Source organism: Lissotriton vulgaris, chromosome 6 (assembly GCF_964263255.1).
Source record: "Lissotriton vulgaris chromosome 6, aLisVul1.2, whole genome shotgun sequence".
In the NCBI taxonomy this organism is placed as follows: Eukaryota; Metazoa; Chordata; class Amphibia; order Caudata; family Salamandridae; genus Lissotriton; species Lissotriton vulgaris.
Window position 1 is genome coordinate 1,750,943,275 of NC_141694.1, and position 22,342 is coordinate 1,750,965,616.

At 41.3% G+C, this 22,342-nt stretch overlaps 1 protein-coding gene across 1 annotated transcript in view; it reads left to right on the plus strand.

Annotated features, from left to right (window-relative positions):
* LOC147709413 (xanthine dehydrogenase/oxidase-like) overlaps nucleotides 1-22,342 on the plus strand; it is a 1,362,843-nt gene that overhangs the window by 798,754 nt on the left and 541,747 nt on the right. Inside the window, exon 23 of the mRNA XM_086927983.1 lies at nucleotides 3,810-3,896. Coding sequence (XP_086784109.1) covers nucleotides 3,810-3,896 — 87 coding nt within the window. The remainder of the gene's footprint in view (nucleotides 1-3,809; nucleotides 3,897-22,342) is intronic.

The window sequence follows — 22,342 nt, forward strand, 5'->3', positions numbered from 1 at the left end:
GATTCCTCGGGTTCTGAGGAAAATTCGCCAAGACCGGGCCCGAGTCATATTGATTGCCCCGGATTGGCCAAGAAGGGTGTGGTACTCAGACCTTCTCCACCTCTCCTCTCACCCGCTGCTCCGTCTCCCTCACAGGGCAGATCTCCTCTCTCAGTGGGAGGGGCAGGTTCTACACCCCCACCTCCAGACCTTACACCTTCATGCCTGGAGATTGAACGGGGCAACCTGATTTCTTTTTCTCTCCCTCACGATGTGGTGGATGTCATTTTGTCAGCCAGGCGTGACTCCACTAAGTCCATCTATTCTTATAGGTGGTCTAAGTTTGTTATTTGGTGCAGGGAAAAGTCCATAGACCCTTTGAGGGCCCATTTATCTGATGTTCTCCAGTTTGCCCTTTCTCTGGCACAGCAGGGGCTTGCTGTTGCCACAGTGAAGGGTTATATGTCAGCGCTGTCGGCGTTTATTTGTTTGCCTGACCAGCCTTCTCTGTTTAAGTCTCCTATAGTTTTGAGGTTTTTGAAGGGCCTCATTAATAAGTTCCCTCCTGTCCCTTTTATTGTGCCTCAGTGGGATTTGAATCTAGTTCTGACATTTTTAATGGGTGCTCCTTTTGAGCCTCTTCATAAATGTACCATGAGGCTCCTGACTTTCAAAACTGTTTTCCTCGTTGCTATAACTTCGGCAAGGAGGGTAAGTGAGCTTCAAGCTCTTAGTTCCAAGCCCCAATTCCTGTCCATTCATGCTGATGGAATGGTTCTAAGGACCAGGGCTGCTTTTCTGCCAAAGGTGGTGTCTTCTTTCCACCTTGGTCAATCCGTCACCCTCCCTTCCTTTTATCCTCCCCCTCACCCTTCCAAGGAGGAGGAGAGGTTGCACCGTCTGGACCCCAAGAGGGCGGTGTCTTTTTATTTGGACAGAACTAGAGACTGTCGCATGGATGACCAGCTCTTTATTGGCTTTGCTGGCTGAAAGAAGGGAAGAGCGGTCCATAAGAGGATTTTGTCGAGATGGATCGTCCTCTGCATTAAGATCTGCTACTCTTTGGCCGGTAAGGAACCACCAGAGGGCATAAGAGCTCATTCGACTAGGGCTAAGTCTTCGACCTCTGCATTGGCTAGAGGTGTGCCTGTAGAGGATATTTGTAGGGCCGCAATTTGGTCTTCCATCCACACTTTCGCAAAGCACTACTGCTTGGATACCGAAGTGAGGAGGGATGGTCATTTTGCGCGCTCTGTTCTTCAGGATTTCCTGGTCTAGAAGAGTGGACACCCTCCTCCGGGAGTGGGGACTGCTGTGGGACTCTATTCACAAGGTGAGGAATCCACACGGCAGATGTATCTATCAGAAGAACAAGTTACTTACCTTCGGTAACGCTTTTTCTGGTAGATACAATATCTGCCTGTGGATTCCTCACTGACCCACCCGCCTCCCCGTTGTCCACTCTTCTTTGCCAGAGTATCTCTAATGGATTGTTTTATTATAATATGTTTATTTGCATTTGCTTCACACTGTGTGTGTTGCTTTTATTTCTATACTGTGTATATTGTGTACATTACTACTGTCATCGGTCCGTCCGTGTGCCTCGAAGGCACGGAAAAAAGGGCGGAACTGATGTCATCACGCCGGCGTGGGCCTATTGTAGGCGTCGGTGACGTCAGCGGAGTCGCGAGCGGAGCCGTGTCTCTGTGACGTCCGCGTCCACGTCGGCGCGAAGCTACAAAAAGAATTTCCGAATGTTGCTGACGCAAGGGGGATATTCACAAGGTGAGGAATCCACAGGCAGATATTGTATCTACCAGAAAAAGCGTTACCGAAGGTAAGTAACTTGTTCTACTCTTTGATGCAGAATTACCGATAATTAAAGGATCCTCCTCACAAAATTAAGAGTAATTTGGGGGAACAAATCCTAATGCAAGAGCACATTTAGCGAGCACGACCTATGCGCGTGGTCTCTGTTCATGTTCTGCTGCATTTAGCGCTGTTTCTTAGTACAAAATGAATCCTAGTGTCCATATTGCACTAGGAAAATAGTGCTAAATGTTAGTAGTAAGTTGGGGGAAAATCCCAACCCCACAAGCACATTTAGTGAGTGCGAGTGGCCGCTCCTGCTCGCTATTTATGTTCTGTTGCATTTAGCATTATTTCGTAGCACAAATGCAACCTCATGTTCCTTTTGGAGCTGATGGGGTATTTCTGCCCTGAGAAATGGCAGTAAATGCAGAATTACTCTTCTTGGGTATTAAAGCATAATCTTGTGGAATTTTTTCGTGATTTCGTATTATTACGTTAAACTGAATTACGCGAGTTATGCCCATACCTAGTAATCAGGGGAAGGAACCAGAAAATAAATTGCCTCAGCCCTGTGTTCTGTTACAGGTTGAAGGCCCAATATAAGCCCTTGAGGATCACCTGTGCTGCCTACTAAAAAATCCTTTCTGTGTCAACTTGGTTCTGAGAAAGTATATACACTCTAACGAACACAGAAATTAAAGCAAAGGATGGAAAACCGACAGCAAGACAGTTAGGCTTCTTCTTGAAACTCAGTTCAGCAACAAAAATCTTCACAACATTACAGAAAATGCCATACATGCACGTAGTGTGTGTATGTAGTAATGAGAGAGCGTGCGTGTTCAAGCATGCGTATATGTTTGTCTGTGTGTGCACGTGTGCTCGCAGGCTGGAGCATGCTATACGCCAAATGAGAAACAGAAGATCTACAAACACTGCATTAGAAAGAGGAAGCCATGCAATTTCATTGGAAGTACACAAAATGCCTTTCTTCTACCCAACAACACTGCTGTAGCAACTTTATTGTAGGGCCTTAAGATCCGAACCCCACTGCCAACCGACACTCAGATGCAACCCACTACACACATGGTATTCATATGGTTAAGGTTGGAAGATCACAAGAACCACCTCCCAACTCCGCCACTCCAACCACACCTTCACGGAACGCTTGCTTGAGGATAACACAGCCTTGAAACAATCCATGCACACCAATGTGAATAAAGAATACAATCACCTCTGCTGGATGAAGCATAACAGCAAACCTGCGACTACTCAAACAACCAAGAGACCAACTTATTGGCAAATAATGCACTATTCAAATAAGTAGTAAGATAACATGACAGTCACCTAAACATGAGCCTTTCCAAAAATATGTTCAAGCACAAACAGTGTCACCTCGCCCAAGTTTGTGTTTCCCTGTTTGTTGGAGTAAGGTATATATGTGTCAGGCAGAGTTAATTATCCTGCCCCTCTACAGACAGATCACAAATCTGCATACAAATAAAACAAATGCACACATACTTAGACACAGTTTCACTTTGTGAGACATAAACATAGTGCATCTGTCTCTCTCATACACACACACAAATACACACAGACTCTAACGCTTCCCCTCATACCCCTGCACTTCACGTAACATTTAAGAACATCAGTAAAAAAAATCTGTGGTAAAGAACCAATATTAATTTTGAACACTTTGCTAAGTTGAAGTAACATGTGAATTTATTACAAACATATTTAACATAAATATAAATTCTGTCAAAGCCAAAGCAGTTTGCAACCTAAAAGTGAGCAAAAGCTGCTACACAGCTGAAGCAGAGCATGAACACAAGGTTCAAGCCTCGTACAATCATATAGAAATTCCTTAAACAGTAATTTTGTCATTTTGAAAGGTGAAATGGTTGCAATGTGGCCCAGAAATAGTGATACAGCACTGAATTATAGCATTCACAAGAGCAGTCATTTAAGGCAGCACCATGTAAAACGTTGTTTACCTTGTATTGACTTCTCTGTCGTCATAGGTTGGCTTCATGAAGAATGGGAAAGTGGTTGTTGCGGATCTTGTGTATTACAGCAACAGTGGCAACAGTCAAGATTCCTCCATGTTGGTAAGTAGCAGAGACTTCACCTGCATTAGCTTTATGCAGAATGTAATGAATGTAATGTAGCTGCCACATTCTTTTTATGTTTCGGAAGCCGCTATATAGTTTGTTGCTAGGAAATTTGCCACAATTTTTTGTATTCTTTATGTTTTACTTATTTGGGCTAAGTGGGGTTCATATACATAGAAGTGGACTCTTTGGGCATTGGTTTTGGGAACAGATAAAGAAATGCTTTGTCCACTCATTGAGACCCTCGCGGGTGAGTAGCTCGCTTACAATTCCCCTGACTGATTGATTGATTTGAATTGTAATTTAAAATATTCTATAATGGTAAAGTTGGATTTTAAGTTTCTATCTGAAAAGGTCATTTGTTACAAAGTTGGCATTTTCCTGCCTAACTGTGTTTTTCTGCCGATGTCCAGGGCCGAATAGGTGGCGTTATTTGGTGAATGACAGCACCTGTGGCTGGCACATGCCCTTAGGATAGAGGGAAACATATCTTAACTGATGTGCAGATGACAAATGGTGTCTGTTGGGACAGTGTGAACAGACACACCATTAACTTTGGGCCTGAATGCACCTTGAGGAAGCACTAAAGAAGAGGAGTGTGACAGTGGCCCAAATGGTTGAAGAAGTGTGTGACAGCACCTCAGAGGACCTCCACTTGGTCACCAAAGAGAGAAGGGAGGCCAGATAACATAATAGGAGCTTTGTGAGAAAAAACGCCTAACAATGTGTAACTGAAACTTCTGCCATCTTGGAAAGTGTGTCCTTCTATAATTACTTTGACATTTGGGCTGCTCCTAACAGAACATTTTACACTGCACTTATATCAGGGCATTTTTAGGAACACTGTTCTCAAAACCTTACAGTGTGAGACCATTCTGGTCTAAATGGGTTTAGTAATGTGCGAATGTACACCGCAGGCTCAGACATATGATGAAAAAGTTCACATGACAGGTCATGGCATTTCAGTATTGAATGGGTCTCATTTCAGTATTGAATGGATCTTCTTACCCTGCTTCTTAAAATATTGACCAAAGGCTGACCTCCTTTAATCCATGGCCTGTCTGGAGATAATACTAAAAATGGAGCCTCATGTAATAAGCCATCTTCTGTGCTCATCACTGATTAGCAGAGACTAGCATACCCCAGTGGTTCTGAACTTGCCTAACCACAGTAAGTAAATGCCATATAACTAAACCAAATACACAGACATCCAAAAGAAAACCCTCTTCAGTGTAGCATTTGCTGCTCCAAATAGTTGTACCACATGTCTAGGCAAAAACTCTGGATACAGCGCCTGTTTAAAGAAGTATAGACTGGTAAACAGAAGCACCCCATACCTTCGCCAACAACTAATATGGCTGAAATCACAATAAACAGCCAAATGAGAGAACTGACCTCAGTTAGGACAGCAGTGTATTCAATGAAAGATTACTGCTAAAGTTAATTTAATAAGAATGGATATAGCCTCCTTTCAAAATAATTGAGATGTCATAGAAAACAGAAAAGAAGCTGTGCAGAAATTTCTGCACCCTCTCAGCAGAACAAGAGTTTTGGGGCAAAAACTGTGAAATCTCCCTAAAATGTCAGATGATAATGCTGACTAGAGAACATTAGACTTTCCAGGGTCTTTGATAGAGACAAACAAGATGGCATATCGGTATTTCTGGCATCCTTTGTAGAAAACCTTTTAAAACAACCATTTAACGTGTCTCTGTAATTTCAAAGCCTACACCAAATAAGGCCCAGGCACACCCACAAAGCATATGGCAGCCAAAAAAGTAATAGCATTCTTCCTTGGGTATCGCCAAACTGGAAAGATGATCAAAGCAGCTACAAAAGTGAAAAGTCCTCCTGTATACAAATCATCAAAACATATGTTTCAGCAGATTTTTACCAGACACAAATAAGTGGGGTGTGAAGTGATAGGTAGTCTTCACACTCCTCTTTTTTATATTTAAATGCTTTACTGTTTGCAACAAAGAAGGGAACATAAGTAAAGTTTAATGCCCTGGTTGCGCAGTATCTTATATGTCTAAATGTTTAAATGTTTGTTAGTTTTTGTTACATATAAGTTGTGTTCACTGCATCACGCACTGTTACTTTGGGTTTGAGACACGTTTCCGTTAAAGCTTGATGGCACCAATGATGATAACAGGGCCATCCTGGTGAGTACCAGCCAGGGGTCCCATTGGTGGTGCGCCCGTGAGGTGCCATCTTGCTCTTCACACATTTTTTGTCCGTTCAAAGTGTCTGTGAGTCCTGTGTTGTCTCGTATTGTTGAGATCAGAGCGAGGCTGCTTTTTAATTAAGCAATAGATTGAGATGTCGCGAGTATCCCTAGATTAAGGAACTCCCTGGTGTGATTTATGAGCAACCATTGATGTCTATGTATCACTAGGAAGTATTGCAGTGAGAACTAGGACTTGTTGTGTTTGATGATCCTTTGTAGAAAACCTTTTAAAACAACCATTTAACGTGTCTCTGTAATTTCAAAGCCTACACCAAATAAGGCCCAGGCACACCCACAAAGCATATGGCAGCCAAAAAAGTAATAGCATTCTTCCTTGGGTATCGCCAAACTGGAAAGATGATCAAAGCAGCTACAAAAGTGAAAAGTCCTCCTGTATACGAATCATCAAAACATATGTTTCAGCAGATTTTTCACCAGACACAAATATTAAACACAGGAAATTGCTGATACTGAGACTTAGCTATGGAAGAGGATGTTAGATATGGCTTTCAAGAGCTTGCCACTATGTTGATCTCTCAGGATAGAAATCACAAAAAATTACATGAACCTGAAGACCTGGGGAAATTCCAAGAATCCATTGATCTAATGACTATGGACAGTTCATGACCCAGTGGCATCTTTGTTACCACAATGTGTACTATATAAGACACATGGATTCAACACCACCATTTTGCAAATAGAATGAACATGCCTAGATTCTATCTAAGAGATTTTATTTCGATATAGTGAAACAATATTTACCAGTATAATTTATGAGTGCCCAAACTAACAGCCTCAAACATAGGAATTGTATAAATCTATTTGTATAATCAAGAGTGAATACATCAAAAATAAATGAATAATGGATGTATTCTTATTTTGTAGAGATTTATAATTCAATAAATAAATTGAAAGGTACAAAACAGTATTCACATATACAGAAGTGAATGCCGGGATGCTAAACTAAGATGGCGCCTTTCACATATAACAATGCCACAGTAAACATGCCAAATTCAGAAAGTGATACTACACTCCGTAGACACTTTCCTTATGGCTTCGACTCAAGTTATCCAGATTATTAACGGTATACTGATGGAACAAATCTTCTTTAAGGTTTCACCACCCACTTTTGACTAATTACTTTAAGGTCCTAAATGGATCTGTTTTCTAAGGGGTCCTCATTCTACATAAGAATCTTTCTGTCCTGAAGATGGTCTATTAGAAGTATAATATGACAAGACCAAAACTTCGACCAGTCTAACCCATTTTCATCAATAAAATAGTATTGTTGTACAGAAATTTTTTACTGAATGCTAAAGAAAAATGGCTTTCTGTAGATAGGTATTAGAAATAGGTTATTTACATAAGTGACCAGTAAATATGTTTTTCACTTTAAATTTTGTTAATCTCTGTCACTTCTGTATATGTGAATACTGTTTTGTACCCTTACATTCATTGGATTATAAATTTCTACAAAATAAGAATACACCCTTTGTTAATTTATTCTTGATTTATTCACTTCTGATTATACAAATTGATTGATAAAATTCATATGTTTGAGACCACTAATATAATAGATTCTATCTAAGGCAATGAGCTGGCAAGAATTGACCCATTGATTGGACGACTTTCAGTTAAAACGACAAATGTAGATAACAATTGAAAGATTGAGACCACAATGTCCTACTAATCTCACCTTAGTGACATTTTTAAATATGCAAAAAACATGTAGGGAATGGTCCCCACTTCCATTTACTGTTCTTGAATACCACTTCCGAGTGTTGTGTCCACTGTGTGCTAAAAGCAGACATGCAGGAGTGGCTATAAAGACTTTTATCACAAAGTTGGATGTCTAGTTGCACAAAACACCTCTTTTTTATACTTTGTGCTACTTGATGTTTCTATTCTTAGTATACCCTGTTTCCAATGCTTGGTCGAAAGAGTACACAAAATCACCACTTCAAATATTGTATGGGTGCAGTGGTAAAGTACTCCAGCGCTTGGTACTTAAAACCAAATCTGAATACTAATATCAACTGTGCTCAGAAAATGGCACAACTTGTGTTCATGCGTATCTTAATGCCATGTTGATCTACTATTGCTGTAATCATGTTCTTTTACTGACTTAATGCCTTTTTTGAGCCATTAAATAATTCAATACATTTGTGTTAGCTCCAATGTATTATTTTCTTCATAATAGTAAAAGAAATAACAAAAAATATTGTTTTCTCCATGTGTTCTAGAAGTATTTTTATCTTCTGCCTTTCTCATTTCAAAAACTAATTTCTCAGTGTATTTTATGCCTCATTTCTTTTCTTCTGGGGCAGTACCTGCAGTTCTACGGTGAAATACATTTCATGATAAGCAACTCAACATAACTCTCTATGTTATTAGTATGCAAAGGTATACTAAAACCTCCTCTCCTGCCTCCTGGCTTCACCTATTATTAGATAATCTGTATTATCATAATAATGGCATGTAACCTTGTTCAGTTACTCACATTATATTTTTAAACAGTGCAGTCATTGTCATAAATGTCTATTTATCCTTTCAATAGTGTCACAATTTGTACATATTTCTCACAATGATTTAGGCGCAGATGTTCCTGGCTCTCAAATGTGATTGTGTTTATAACTTTTATTTTGTGCAATCTCATAATACACTCCCATTTTACTGCGTGAATCCACTGCACATTTTCTTCAATAGGCTGGTTCTTTAAACACAGTTGTGAGGTATCTTGACGCGGACTCACCTTATTTTAAAACCAGACTGATTTGCTGGTCATTTGAAATAACTAAAAAAAAATCACTACTTGTTTCTCAATATTCCTTCTTTATAATAAACTCTAATCTGCAATGTTGCCACCACTTTATGTTTCTTTTCAATCCCTCTTCTCTGTTCTGTCCCCAAAATCATTCTACTCTACTCAGCTCTGCATCAGATACCAGGCTTCAAAATCAAACTCCCAGCTATATAGACTAGATTAAAGTCTAAAAATAAGGGGAGTTGTACCACAAGTCAACCCAACTTTGTGTTTTCAGTTTGTGCCTAAACACATGGGAAACAGGCTTTACAATGAAGTTTTTACCACGTTAAGCCTTTACAATGCCTTTTTTAGCGCAGATATTTTTACAGTGAATATGCATTTAAAACACATGCCAATACCACGCATGTAAGGCAAGTTGGGGTGTCGGGGGTCTCAGCTCAGAAATACATTGTTTTTAAATATTAAAAAAATATGTGGTATTGGCATGCGTTTTAAATGCATTTTCGCAGTAAAAACATGAACGCTAAAAAATGTGTGTCAAAGGCATGCAAAATAATTGCATGCTTTGTACCGTCATGCAACCGGCACACATTAGCCTTGGTGCTGCACACCAAAAAAAGTAATTTGCACAAAAACATAAAGTGACTGACAATAGAGCAGAAACAATGGAATATACAAAGAAACACTTGGGTAACAGGGTGTCAGATGAAAGTAGCCAGTAACAATAATGTTCAATGATTACAACTCTGGGAGGCTGATGGACACGGGTGGGGGGGAAGAGGACGGGACCGGTCAGATGGTTTGTTGCGAAGGGTCCAGTGGATACCACATGGTAAATACTAAATGGACACTGAAATATTGGGTTGAATGTCTAACGATTTTATGAATGTAATGTCAATTTTAACACTATGACACACTAGGATTGGCATCCTGATGACATTTTTTTGTTGTTCTCGAAGTAGTGTATACTGTTGTTCTGCTGTGAATCATACGTATTTGATAAAATGATAAAGTGTTTAAAAAAAATAACTAATAGTACACACGTGGCTGAAATACTGTGGTAAAAGAGAATAGAAGACCATAACGAGTAGTAATACAGAGACAAACACCATAGAAGGGAATATAAGCATTCCTAATTGCGATCAAGGAGGTCCATCACAAGGGAGTGAGTGAGACACAATATAAGATGATGATTGTAGTGTCTTATGTATATAGGGGTTTGTATTAATGTACTGTTGCCCTTTAACTCTGCATGGAATCTGGAACATTGGCTACACTGTGCTGTGCTCTGCTGAGTTTCAGATGACAGTTGCCAGGTCTGTGCATTGGATGGGGTCTCTGTTACTAGAAACCTAATAAAGTGGATTCTACAACTTTTCATGTCTCCTGAGAGTATTTGATGTGGATCTTACATTTGGCGATGATGGACTTATGAAGAACCCTATTTTCATCAAGAGACCCCAACAGCAACTTGATTAAACTGGACTCATCATCGAATTGAGATAGACTGGATTGATTATCAAATTGAGATCATCAACGTCCTGGTAAACTCGAGGCTCTCCTACTTCTTCATTACCTTGGTGAGGTGTATTTAACTTTGCTGTGACTTCTGCTATTTGAGTCTATTCAAGCATTGTTTTGGAGAAGAACTACCTCGACTTTGTTCATATAATTGTTCTGACGGTTGTGAGAAGAGTGTCAGCTTAAATCGCATTTTTATATGTGTTAACCACTCTGTTATACACGGAGCAGTTACTTGTTTGGGCAAACGAGGAACACTTTATTAATTGAAGTAATTTGTTTTAAACGTACACATTCAACTGCCTTACTACTTCTTCGTGACTGCCTCGCTCTGTGATCACGTGTCTTGGTCTCCCTCGTAAGATGTTGCGTGACTGCCATTGTTTGCTTGGATTCCTTTCATCGTGATGTCCTTGAAGTTCACCGCGTGAACTCGGGTCACGTGTCACGTCACCGCGTTGGCTACGCAGCTGTCGGCCATTTTGGATCGGGCAACGCAAAGTAAGAGTAATTCTATTTCGCTGATGCGCTTAGCTCGTCAACTGAAGGAGCACCGCTGTCGTTTATAATTGATGCGCACTATCGGATCGCTTTCGCTGATGCGCTCAGCCTGTCTATTTAAAAGCGCATAGCTGAATGTTCATCACTGCAAACGTGCACAGCTTGAGGCCTAGTTTCACACGCTGATGCACACAGCTTGAGGCATCTTGTAACGCTCTGACGCGCACAACTTTAATTACTCGTCTTTGAAGTGTGAGTACAGTCATTGAGGAAAGTCAATGTGCAGAGCTTGAGGCCTGGTTTCACACGCTGATGCACACAGCTTGAGACGTTTTATAATGCGCTGACGCGCACAGGTTTAATTAAATACAAAACAGCTAAAGGTGGTGAATAAGTGAAGGTGCACAACTTAGGACTTTGTGACTTTGTTTATTATGCTTATGCTTATGCAAACAGCTTTGTTTATTATGCTTATGCAAACAGCTTGAGGCATTTTATAATGTGTTTGAGCGCACAGCTTGGACCAAATTGCTGCTTAAATTGCATATTGCTATAAGTTAAACATAACCTAGAATGCTAATTCTCTTATAATAATTTTCCATAATTTGTTTATTTTTATGTGTGGTTCTTATCTTTTATTTATTTTTGTTTTAAGGTTTAACTAACTGCCACTTAGTTAGCCACTTGATTATAAGAAGAGGTTCACATATACATAGCGAATATTTCTAACAAATGTAGTTTTCCTTTTCATTTAGTGTCAAATATGCAAAACGTTCCAGCTCCTTCCTTTTTTCTTTCTTCCCCTGGTGATCCCATTCTTCCTTGGATTAAATGGAAGAAAGTGTTTACCCACTACGCCAGGGTGTGTGGCACGTCTCTTAGTGCAGAGAGGAAGACTTTGTTACTAATGCATTGTTTGGGATCTGAAGGCCAGGACATTTTTTAACATCTTCCTGACCTTTCAGATACTGACTCTGCTGGCTTAAATGAATTTGATATAGCTATAAAAAAATTAGATTTACACTTTTTGCCTAAAATCAGTACTGTCCTTGAAAGATTTCATTTTGGAAGAAGAATGCAAAGGGAGGATGAGTCGGTGGAACAATATGTTACTGTTCTGCGTAAACTTGCGGCAACCTGTAACTTTGCTGCCTCTCTGGAAGAAAGACTTTGTGACCAGTTCATGTTGGGTTGTACAATAGATAAAGCTTGTGACAGCCTTTGGCAAAAAGACAACCCTTCTCTACATGAAGTTATTACTATTGCAAAAACGCATGAACATTCCAAAGCCTGCATTGACACCATACGCAGTAATGACTCTACTAAAAAGAAAGATGATGGTAGTGTTCTTGTGATAGGAAAAGAAAAGTCTTCTAAATCCAATCTATTCTCCTGAACAGACTCTAAACCTGGGTCTTCAGATTCTAAGCCTGGGTTCTGAAAACCTTTCTTGGGTAAGCGTTTCAGATGTGGCAATCCGGGGCATTTGGCTAACTCAAAACAGTGTCCTGCTCTGAAATCCACTTGCACGGTGTTTGGCAGAAAGGGTCATTTCACAAAATGTTGCAAATCAGGAAAGAGTCTAAAGAAAGTAAGGGAAATAGATCTTTATGAGAGTGATTCTGATTCGGTTGCGTCTAACATCTGTCAGGTGAAATCTGTTGGTAGTGATGGTCCCTTTGAAACTGTTCTGATAAATGACGCCCCAGTCAAAATGTTATTTGATTCTTGGGCCAAAGTCACTCTAATCCCTAAGTCATTGTTTGATCAGAATCTAAAATGCAAAGTGAAACTGAGTAAACCTGATATTAAACCAAGAGGGTATAGCGGAGAAATCATTGATCTGGTGGTTGGATTTGTAGGCACTATTGACTTCAAGGGCAGAGTCATTCCTGGTAAAGTGTATGTGTCAACGAAGGGGGATTCACTCATTAGTTGGGTTCATCAAAGAGATTTGCATATAATCTTGGATCCTAACAAAATTCCCTCTGTCTGCTTAAAAGAATTACCTGCTGTAAGCCAAGTGGCGGATGGTTGTTCCTCATGGGTAAGGGAGTTTCCTGAAGTGTTTGATTCCAAGCTTGGTTGTCTTAAAAATTATTTCCATCACATTAAGTTGAAGAAGGTTGCGATCCCTAAAGTAGCCAAAGTTCGCAATGTGCCTCTTCAGGCAAAGGAGAGTATGAAGGTTGAACTTGACAAATTGATCGCTAATGGGGTCATACAAGAGGTGGAAGCTACGGAATGGCTTTCTCCCATTGTGATGGCTCGTAAGGCCAATGGAGAGGCCAGACTTTGTGTGGATTTAAGGGAGCTAAATAAGGCGGTTGTCGTTGATCACTACCCTCTCCCAAACATTAGTGAGATGATGTGTTCTTTAGATGGTGCTAAACACTTTTCGTCGCTCGATCTTACTTCGGCCTACCATCAGGTTAGATTACATCCGTTATCTCAGGATCTCACCGCATTTGTGACGCCGTTTGGCACATTTAAGTTTGTGAGGATGCCCTTTGGCCTCATCTCCGCAGCCTCTGTTTTTCAGAGGGTGATGGAACATATATTAAAAGGCATAGATGGGGTACGCGTTTATCCAGATGACGTTCTGGTTGTTGGCACGAATTTGGGTGAACATGATGGTAGGTTGAGTTCTGTATTGAAAAGGTTGTGTGATGCAGGCCTGACTTTAAGAGCTGATAAGTGTTGTTTCAACATTGCACAAATAGAGTACCTAGGTCATCTAGTCTCTTCTAAGGGGATTGAGCCAAAACCAGCCTTAGTCAACACTATTTCAAATTTGAGATCTCCCCGAGATAAAGATGAACTGGTGAAGTTTTTGGGAATGGTAGAGTTTTATCATAAATACATTCATAACTTTGCTAGTGTCATGGAACATTTAAGATGTCTGATAAAAAAGGGTTGTGAGTTCATCTGGAGTGAGGTGTGTGAAAAGGAGTTTCAATACCTGAAGGTTCAATTGAACAAGGCTCCTGTTTTAGGGAGCTTCGACCCTAAGAAACATTCTTTTGTGATGACTGATGCAAGCTCAAAGGGCATAGGAGCTGTCTTAATGCAGAAAGGTGAAGCAGAGGATAAGACTATATTATTTCTGTCTAGACCATTGAGAGAGGCTGAGTTTAATTATTCAGTTATAGAGAGGGAGGCTCTTGCAATTTATTGGGCTATACGAAAACTTCGCAAGTTTCTATGGGGTTGTTCCTTTTCAGTTTTGACGGATCACAATCCTTTGAAGGGGGTTTTATCAAAAAGGGAATTGATCTGGTCTCTCATCGCATAAGAAAGTGGGTTGTGGCGCTGCAGGAGTTTGATTTTGAGGTGAACTATCTTCCTGGAGTGGGCAACAAATTAGCAGATTGTTTGTCCAAGTTGGGAGATACAAATGATGATGTGGAAACCTCTGTTGACGCTGAATGTGATTGGTTCGCAGGGGAAGAGCTCAGTGAAGAGGTTAATGTCTGTGTCATCAGTGAAGATATAATCTCTGAAAAGGTTTGGAAGGACTCACTTTTAAAAGATAAAGTGTTACAGGAGGTAATTTCTTTGGTTTGCGGACGGTGGTGTGACAAGAAAGACTGTAGTGATGAAGTCAGAGGGTTTTGGCAAGTCAAGGATGAGTTGTCTGTCTTCGATGGCATTCTTTTAAGAGGTAGCAAGTTGGTCCTACCGCAGGATCTAAGGGGTCCTTTGCTACAACGCGCACACTCGAGTCACATGGGCATAGTGAAAACCAAAGAGAGGATTAGAGAGGTGTATTGGTGGCCCGGTGTGGATTCACATGTTGAGAGAGTGGTTAGAGATTGTCCTGAGTGTTCTAGCAGTGATAAGATATTAAAGTGCAGGACGCAGCCTATGGTCAAAAGAGAGCCTTCTGCTGGTCCCTGGAGTGATATATCAATTGATATTAAGTTGTTATTGATTTTTTGGATGAGTTATTTGAAAGGGAAGGCTTTCCATCATCTTTATTGTCGGATAATGGTGTTCAATTTACTTCGAAAGCTTTTGAGAATTTTCTTTCCTCGAGAGGGGTAAGGCATAAGAGAGCAGCTCACTATCGCCCTGAATGCAATGGAATTGTGGAAAGGTTTGTCAAGGTATTAAAAGAGTGTTTACAGTTGGCCTCTGCTTCGGGTAATAACTGGGAACTGGCAATGAGAAAGAAAGTAAGGGAGTATAGATTCACTCCTCCACACTCCTCCACAGGGGTCTCGCCTTTCAGACTTTTTAGGACAGAATGCCTAATGTTGAAGTGTGTCCTTCTTGGGTCTTGACAAAAAGAATGTTGGTGGATGGAAATGTTGACAAGATTGAGGGATGGAAGGAGAAACAGTCAAAGGTGGTGAATAAGCGCAAAGAGTGGTTTGACAATCGTAAGGCCACAAAGAGAACATTAGTTTCTGTGGGAGATTGGGTTAAAATCAGGTCTCCCCGCCTTGACTCTGGTGTTTCCAAATTTAGTAAACCTTTCAAAGTCATAAAGATTTTTAAGAATGCTATTAAGACAAATGATCTTAGAGTTTGGAATTTGAATAGAGTGTCTAAATGTGTTTCGCAAGAGGTACCGTGCTCAGTATCTCCTCAATCCTCCACTTCATCTTCCCATACTTTGGGTTTGTCATGGTGTGGAAGACCCAAAAGAACGGTTAGACGTCCTTCCAAACTAAATGATTTTGTTTGAAGGAGTCTATCTGTTATCATTTGGTTTGTTCTTTGTTTTATTTGGTGTCGCTATTTTATTGCTGTTGGTTGCAGTTTTATTAGGGGGAAGGTAATGTAGTGTCTTAAGTATATAGGGGTTTGTATTAATGTACTGTTGCCCTTTAACTCTGCATGGAATCTGGAACATTGGCTACACTGTGCTGTGCTCTGCTGAGTTTCAGATGACAGTTGCCAGGTGTGTGCATTGGATGGGGGCTCTGTTACTAGAAACCTAATAAAGTGGATTCTACAACTTTTCATGTCTCCTGAGAGTATTTGATGTGGATCTTACAATGATGTTCCAGAATCGGGACATAGAGAACAATGTAGAACGCATATAGTGAGCAAAAGAGGGACAGGAACACAAATGAAAATATTTTCCAAGTTTCTTGTCTTGCTCCTTAGTGTATCCTTTCTTTTCCTGTCTTGTGCGTCTTTTGGATTCTGGCTAGTATGTAAAAAAGGCCTACTAGCTGCACTCAGTGAGTCATTTTTGAGAAAATATATTCCCTTTGTAAAGTAGGAAAGCGAAAAAGTGTTTTTGGCAGAGAAGTTTTGATACAAACTATCAAGAATAAAAACTTAGCGGATGGGTTACTTTGTCACAACAAAGACGGATATTCCGTCTGCCAAAACATAAATCCTGTAGGAAATAATGGGATTTGTATTTTGGTAGATGGTATATCCGTCACAGTTGTGATGGAGTGAGCCGTCTGCCTAGGTCTAAATTAGACCCTTGGTCTTAAAAGATTGAAAGTTCATAAAAAAAATGAAAAACAGTTGAAAAAGTTGTGTTCTGGATAACCTCCAACATTTAGTTATTTCATGAAGGAGAACATAAAATATATTGACATTAGATTAGAAACTTCAAGTACCAAGACACAAAGTGGATTCAAAGCATGGAAAAAATACACTTTCCCCTGCTGAACTGTGTGCATTGTAACATCATTAGAGGTACCAGTTTGACTTACTGAGTCACAGGAGAAAACAAACCCTTAAAACAATTGATCACTTTGATACAACACACTGCATATCTGTTATTAAATGTCCTTATGGAAACATTTATGTTTCTAAAGCATCACCTATAGGAAAAACAAGATAGACTGAACATAAAAGCAATATAAGCGCCCTTAACCCTAAAGCACTATTCGCAGTCCATTGAAAGACATCTGGACATAACATCAGCCAAATACGTTTTTAGATTCTAGAACAAGTTGCAGCTCCAAAAAGAGAGGGGGATATAGGGAATGTATTAAAAAGATGAAAACTTTACTAGATACAATGCTAAAATGCTTTATCCCTAACTGGCCTGAATGATAAAGTTAAACTAAAATATTTTATTTAGACATCCTTGAAACTCAGAAGCATGAAATAGATGGAATACTGGTGATGAAGGAGATGCCCATGAAACCAAGAAGTATGAAAAGGACTATCAATATAAATGTTCTTTGGACTTAGGGACGTGATAACTGAATTTAGCATTTTCAATTCAGTGGTCACTGAAGGTTGCACATGTTCTTGCCATTTCTGAATAATGGACAGTTGGAAATATGATGTCTTAGACTACATGTATTAGCACAACATTGAGCCACAGGATTAGATTAACATAGGTGGTGTTTCTGATACAATTATGAAGTGCGACAATGACTAACAGCTGTGAGTAATGTAGTGTCCAGTATTTTGCAACTGAGATACTGGGCCAGCGCTATCACAGCCTAGCACCACCTGGTTCAGAATTCCTTTTTCTCAGAGAGCAGGGTCTTCCATATGCACAGGTTCAAAAGTTGAGGTAGTCGTCTACTGAACCACATGTAGCAGGCCTCTTCAGGTGCTTATATTTCTGCTTCTCTGGAGCTGCCCAGATGGTTGGATCATTGACAACTCTTTCTTGGCCAGTCGACATTTTGAGTCAACCCTAGCAAAAACACAAGACTGTTTAACTTATATAGCCCCAGATGCTCATGACATAGCATTTACGACAATGAAACATTTTATCTTCATTCTGATGGTGGTAGGGATTCTGTATTATATGTAGGATTTGTCAGTCAATTTGTGAGTTAAGTCAAAGATACATTTGACCACATTTCTCACTAAAAATTATGGCAACTGTAGTACTAACAGCAAAACACAAGAGGATGGACAGAATGTTGCACAATGGCAAAACATTCACCCCCAGTCACAGATCTGGGTTAAATCCATTGTTATTTTGCTCACCAAGCCACCCCAGTTCAGACATGGCCAAATGCAAATCAGTCTTCACCCTGTGCCTCATGGGAACAGTCCAGCCCGAACTGCCAAGCCATGTCTTCCCTGGACTGGAATCAAGCATCCTAGGACCGGTTTCTGGCTATCAGCCGTCTTCAGCCAGGATAGCTTGACTCCAGTGGCTTAGTGAGCATGGGACCCATGTCTGGGCATACCCTTCCCACATAGGGTGAACAGCAAAACACAAGAGGATGGACGGAATGTTGCACAATGGCAAAACATTCACCCCCAGTCACAGATCTGTAGAACTGTAGTACTAACTACAAATTATTTTCCCTTCTAATATATATGTCTGATGTTAAATATTGTAATTTTATTAAGGTGGGGTGAAAGCCCTTCTCGATCAACACCCACAAACCTTGTTAGAGTGAACCACAAAACTGAGTAAATTGACCTGTGCTTAACCCTCTTGTAGTTTGGCGGTCAGGACATAAACAGTAATAAAGTGAAAACATAACACAATAAAAATGCCACACCAATTTTGAAATCTAGAGTAAAATATTGAGAGGAAATGGGTGTATTATATGGTGTGGTAGTGCAACCTCTCCATGTAATACACTCACCAACCCCTATATGACCTTTGTGTTTCATCTGTCAACCCCTCAGCTCAATAGTGGGTGGCTGTACCACTGCGCAGCAAGGCTTACATAGAGGTGTAAGTGCTAAGAATTTTAACAGCACCAAAGCAAGTGAATTAGAAATCGACATAACATTAAAGAAATCCAAGACTAAAAATAGGTTATATTTTTATAAGAATTTAGACACGAGAATGAAAAAGATCCACCAGAGGTTTCTGTACATATAGGGGCATATTATCAAGAGAAGTTTTGCCCCTTTTCTGGCACATATCGCCAGAAAAGCGGAGATTTTCCTATTGCACTATCAACAAGGACTCGCTAACAAGCTCTTGCTGAGCAGCCGTTTTTTTTGCCGCTTTGCATGTCAGCGATATTTATCGCTAATGATATGCAAAGTAGGCGTTCCTCACTAAAACAACATGGAAACAGTCGCAAACACAACTTCCCTCTAGTACCAATGTGGCCCCGGACCCGCAAAGTGATAATAAAAGTTGCGCTACCTGCGGTTATCGCTGGTATTCAACGCCTGATTAAAACCTGACTTTGTCAAACAACAAAAGAGTGTCAGTCATAATAGATGTGTGAGCACAAATACGAAAGATAGGTGAAACTAGTAAATCAAATTGGAGTTTACAGGAAGCCCTCACTCACCACTCTGGGTGGTGACATGCTTCATCATCGGGCACACCAGGAGAAGCCGAATGCCTCCCTGGTGTGCTACAACGCCAGAATACTGCGAAGCTGGTTTTGTGACAGTAATGTGAAAAGATGTGAGTTTAAAAATGTCAAGGTTGAATACCACGTAAAAACTTTATTCAGTGGTCAGCCTGACATATTAATAGTATGTTTTGGGAAATTACCAAATAAATTGTTTGGGTATTTCCACTTAAAGTGGGGTCGACATGTTTCTGCCGGTTATGTGTTATTTACTGGGCTTTCTTCAGGACCATGGGGAGTGTACCTCGGCGGTGTGGGCGCGCTAAGGCCCACCCTTACCAGAGGACGTGAAAGTTCAAATTGAGTGGAAAAAAACTAATAAGTGCAAAAAACAAACTAACAAGTTGTGGGAATTCCCTCAAAATCAGAGGAACCTGTATAGTTTGTTAATTAAAAGATCCACGCCCCATAGGTCTCGGGAGGGGGGTGGAGGCGAAAATGGCACACCGCCCGCGACGCCTGACACCCGCTCAGCACCTAGGTTCTCCCTCAACCGGACCTCGTGGAACCTGACTAAACCATCTGGTCAATGGGAGGTGGATTGTCAGGCTGAGTCTACACCTGCCTATTAGCAAGCTTTACATTAGCGCTGTGAAAATATCGCTGGATTACTCGCGCTATTGCTGGTTTTCACCGCTATCACTGGATTTTACATCGCCTCTGAGCAAAGTGTTGCTAATACGCCGCTAACATGGTGATGCAATCCAGTGATAGCCGGCGATAGTAAAAGATGCGCTAAGCGCGCTTTGTGATTATTATCACATTCTGTTGATAATATGCCCCCCAGATTTTAAATGAATTATAAATCAGTGCAATTTCACTCAACCATGAACAAGCCTTGGCAAAGTTGATGAACTGGACACTTAGGAACTTTTTAAAAGAAAACTTAGGTGTCAATGTGGTCGATTAGAAGTGCTTGAGGTGACCAAATCCAGCAGGGAGCTAGGCCGGGGGACAGGCAATGTCCTCACAAACATCTACCTTCACCAGAGGAGCAGTCCTTCAGCAGTTCCAGACACTTTATCTGTGTTGCAATGGAGTCCAATGGAGTGGTGCTGATGCAGGGGGTGAAGGATGCTGAAGATATTTTAAGGATGCTGTGGATGTGACGCGGTCAATGGGGGTCTTCCTGCAGTGATTCCTCGGTCCACAAATATAGTGAAGAGGTCTTGGTTGCAGATTTGGCGGCCCACAAAGTCCTCTATGTTCTGGTTGAAGACCAGTCACCACTGGATTACCAGTTGGCCATTGTTGCGGTCACAGGCCAATCCTTCATGAGTTAATAACTCACCTTCTTAGGGTCCAAGCATCTCTCTGACAGCACTCCAAGATTTAGCAACCACATTTGCACCTTTTTTGCTTCGATTCTTGGTCTTCAGTGCTGCACGTTGGTGGTAGCAGCTGCTTGGAGACTTTGGACTACCAACTTGACCCAGCAGGCTTCTTTAGCTGTTGTGTTTCTTTGCTTCAAACATGAGGCCAGTCAGCTGACCCTAAGAGTTAGTTTGGCTTGACTGGACTCTGGAGACAACTTCTACTTGAGCAGGATTTGGCAGGTTCAGTCCCTCTCTTTTGCTAGATACCTGATGCAGCAGTTGCAGTCCTCGCCTGTGCAATCTCTCTTTTCTGGTCCCTCTGGGCAGCAGGGCAGGCCTTTCTCGGTTCTTTCTAAGTCGGCTGGGATCTCAGGTCTGGGTGCCAGGGGTGCACCTCTTATTCATGGAAAATTACCTCAGGGCAGGATGCAGTTGGTACCAATGGGCTACCAGGTTCCCCCACCTGGTGACCACTTACAGTGGAATGTGGCATTTGGCTATCCCAGGATGCACCATTCTGTCCACTGTCAAGATAGCGAGACCCATCTCCTGGTGTAGCGACCTCACTAGCACACCCCTGGGATATGGCTACCTCAGGTCTACTTGCCCCTGGGAAAACAAGTTTGGCAACTGGTTTCCTCCTCTTTGCTCTCCATGCCAGCCTGCATGTCTCAGCAATGGGGCAGCCCTCCCCCTGGTGTCCCACATCTGCTTTTTAAAGGCAGCATAACCTTTGAAGCCTGGCTTGTGAGGCTAACTCCTAAGAGACTTCCTGCAGTAGGTAGGTGACAGTTCCCTGGCCTGCAATATCTATATTGGCCTTCTGTCTGGCAGTCATTGGCGCGTCTGTCCAGGAGGACAGCAAGCTTTCTCCTGGAGCAGGCTTCATGTGTGCCTGGGAAGGCACAGGAGTATTGCTAAAGCTGCGCACTGCAACAAGTTACATTAATTTTGACTTGAAATACAAGTCAGGCTTAATGTAACGAGTTGTGTGATACCTTGGAATCGCACCGTTCAGGAGTTAGCACAGTTGAGGGGGTCAGCGTGTAACCCTGTATTTACCAATTGTGCAACCTTTTGTTCAACGGTAAAACAGTAGATTTGAATGTTTTATTGCCAGGACATGTAAAGTGCATGTGTTACCTGTGTCATATGTTGTACCCTGACTTTAGGGTTCAGTAGGCTGCCAGAGGGATGACCTACACACATGTACAGTGGAAGCAGTGCAGGGCTACCCTACCAGTTTGTAGTGGTGGACTGTGGGGACTTGTTTTACTGGGGGGACCTCCAGGTTGGCACATTCAATGATGCAAGCCCTGGGGTACCCCTCTAGCTTACTGCACTGGGTAACCGGGTACCATTTACTAGGAGCTTGCAGGTAAATTAACCACCCCCATTTCAACATACACTTTTAGGGTCAGGACACTGGCACTGAGGTCTGGTTAGCAAGCCTCAGTGCACTCTCAGAGCCAAAAAAAACAGTAGCATCAGTCAAAAAACTCGGGGGTGACCATAAAAAATAGGTATTTCCTTACAAATATAATAAATAATTTGAGACCAAAATAGCAAAAGTCCAATCAGTACAATCGACGATATGCAGTTTCAAAGATTTAGGTATGTATAATGACTAAAAGCACAGATTGCCACTTTCGGTCATCTGGTTGTGCTAGAAAGGGGGAAAGTTGCAAGGTCAGGATGACAATGATAGAGCGTGGGCTGGATACAGGGACCAGGTTAGTTCCACTGAATAAGTCCAGTTTTTGGTGGAAGAGGCCGCTAGGAGAAGGGAGATTGTTGTGGATGGTAATTGCTGCAGTGCGAAGAGCAGACCGGGC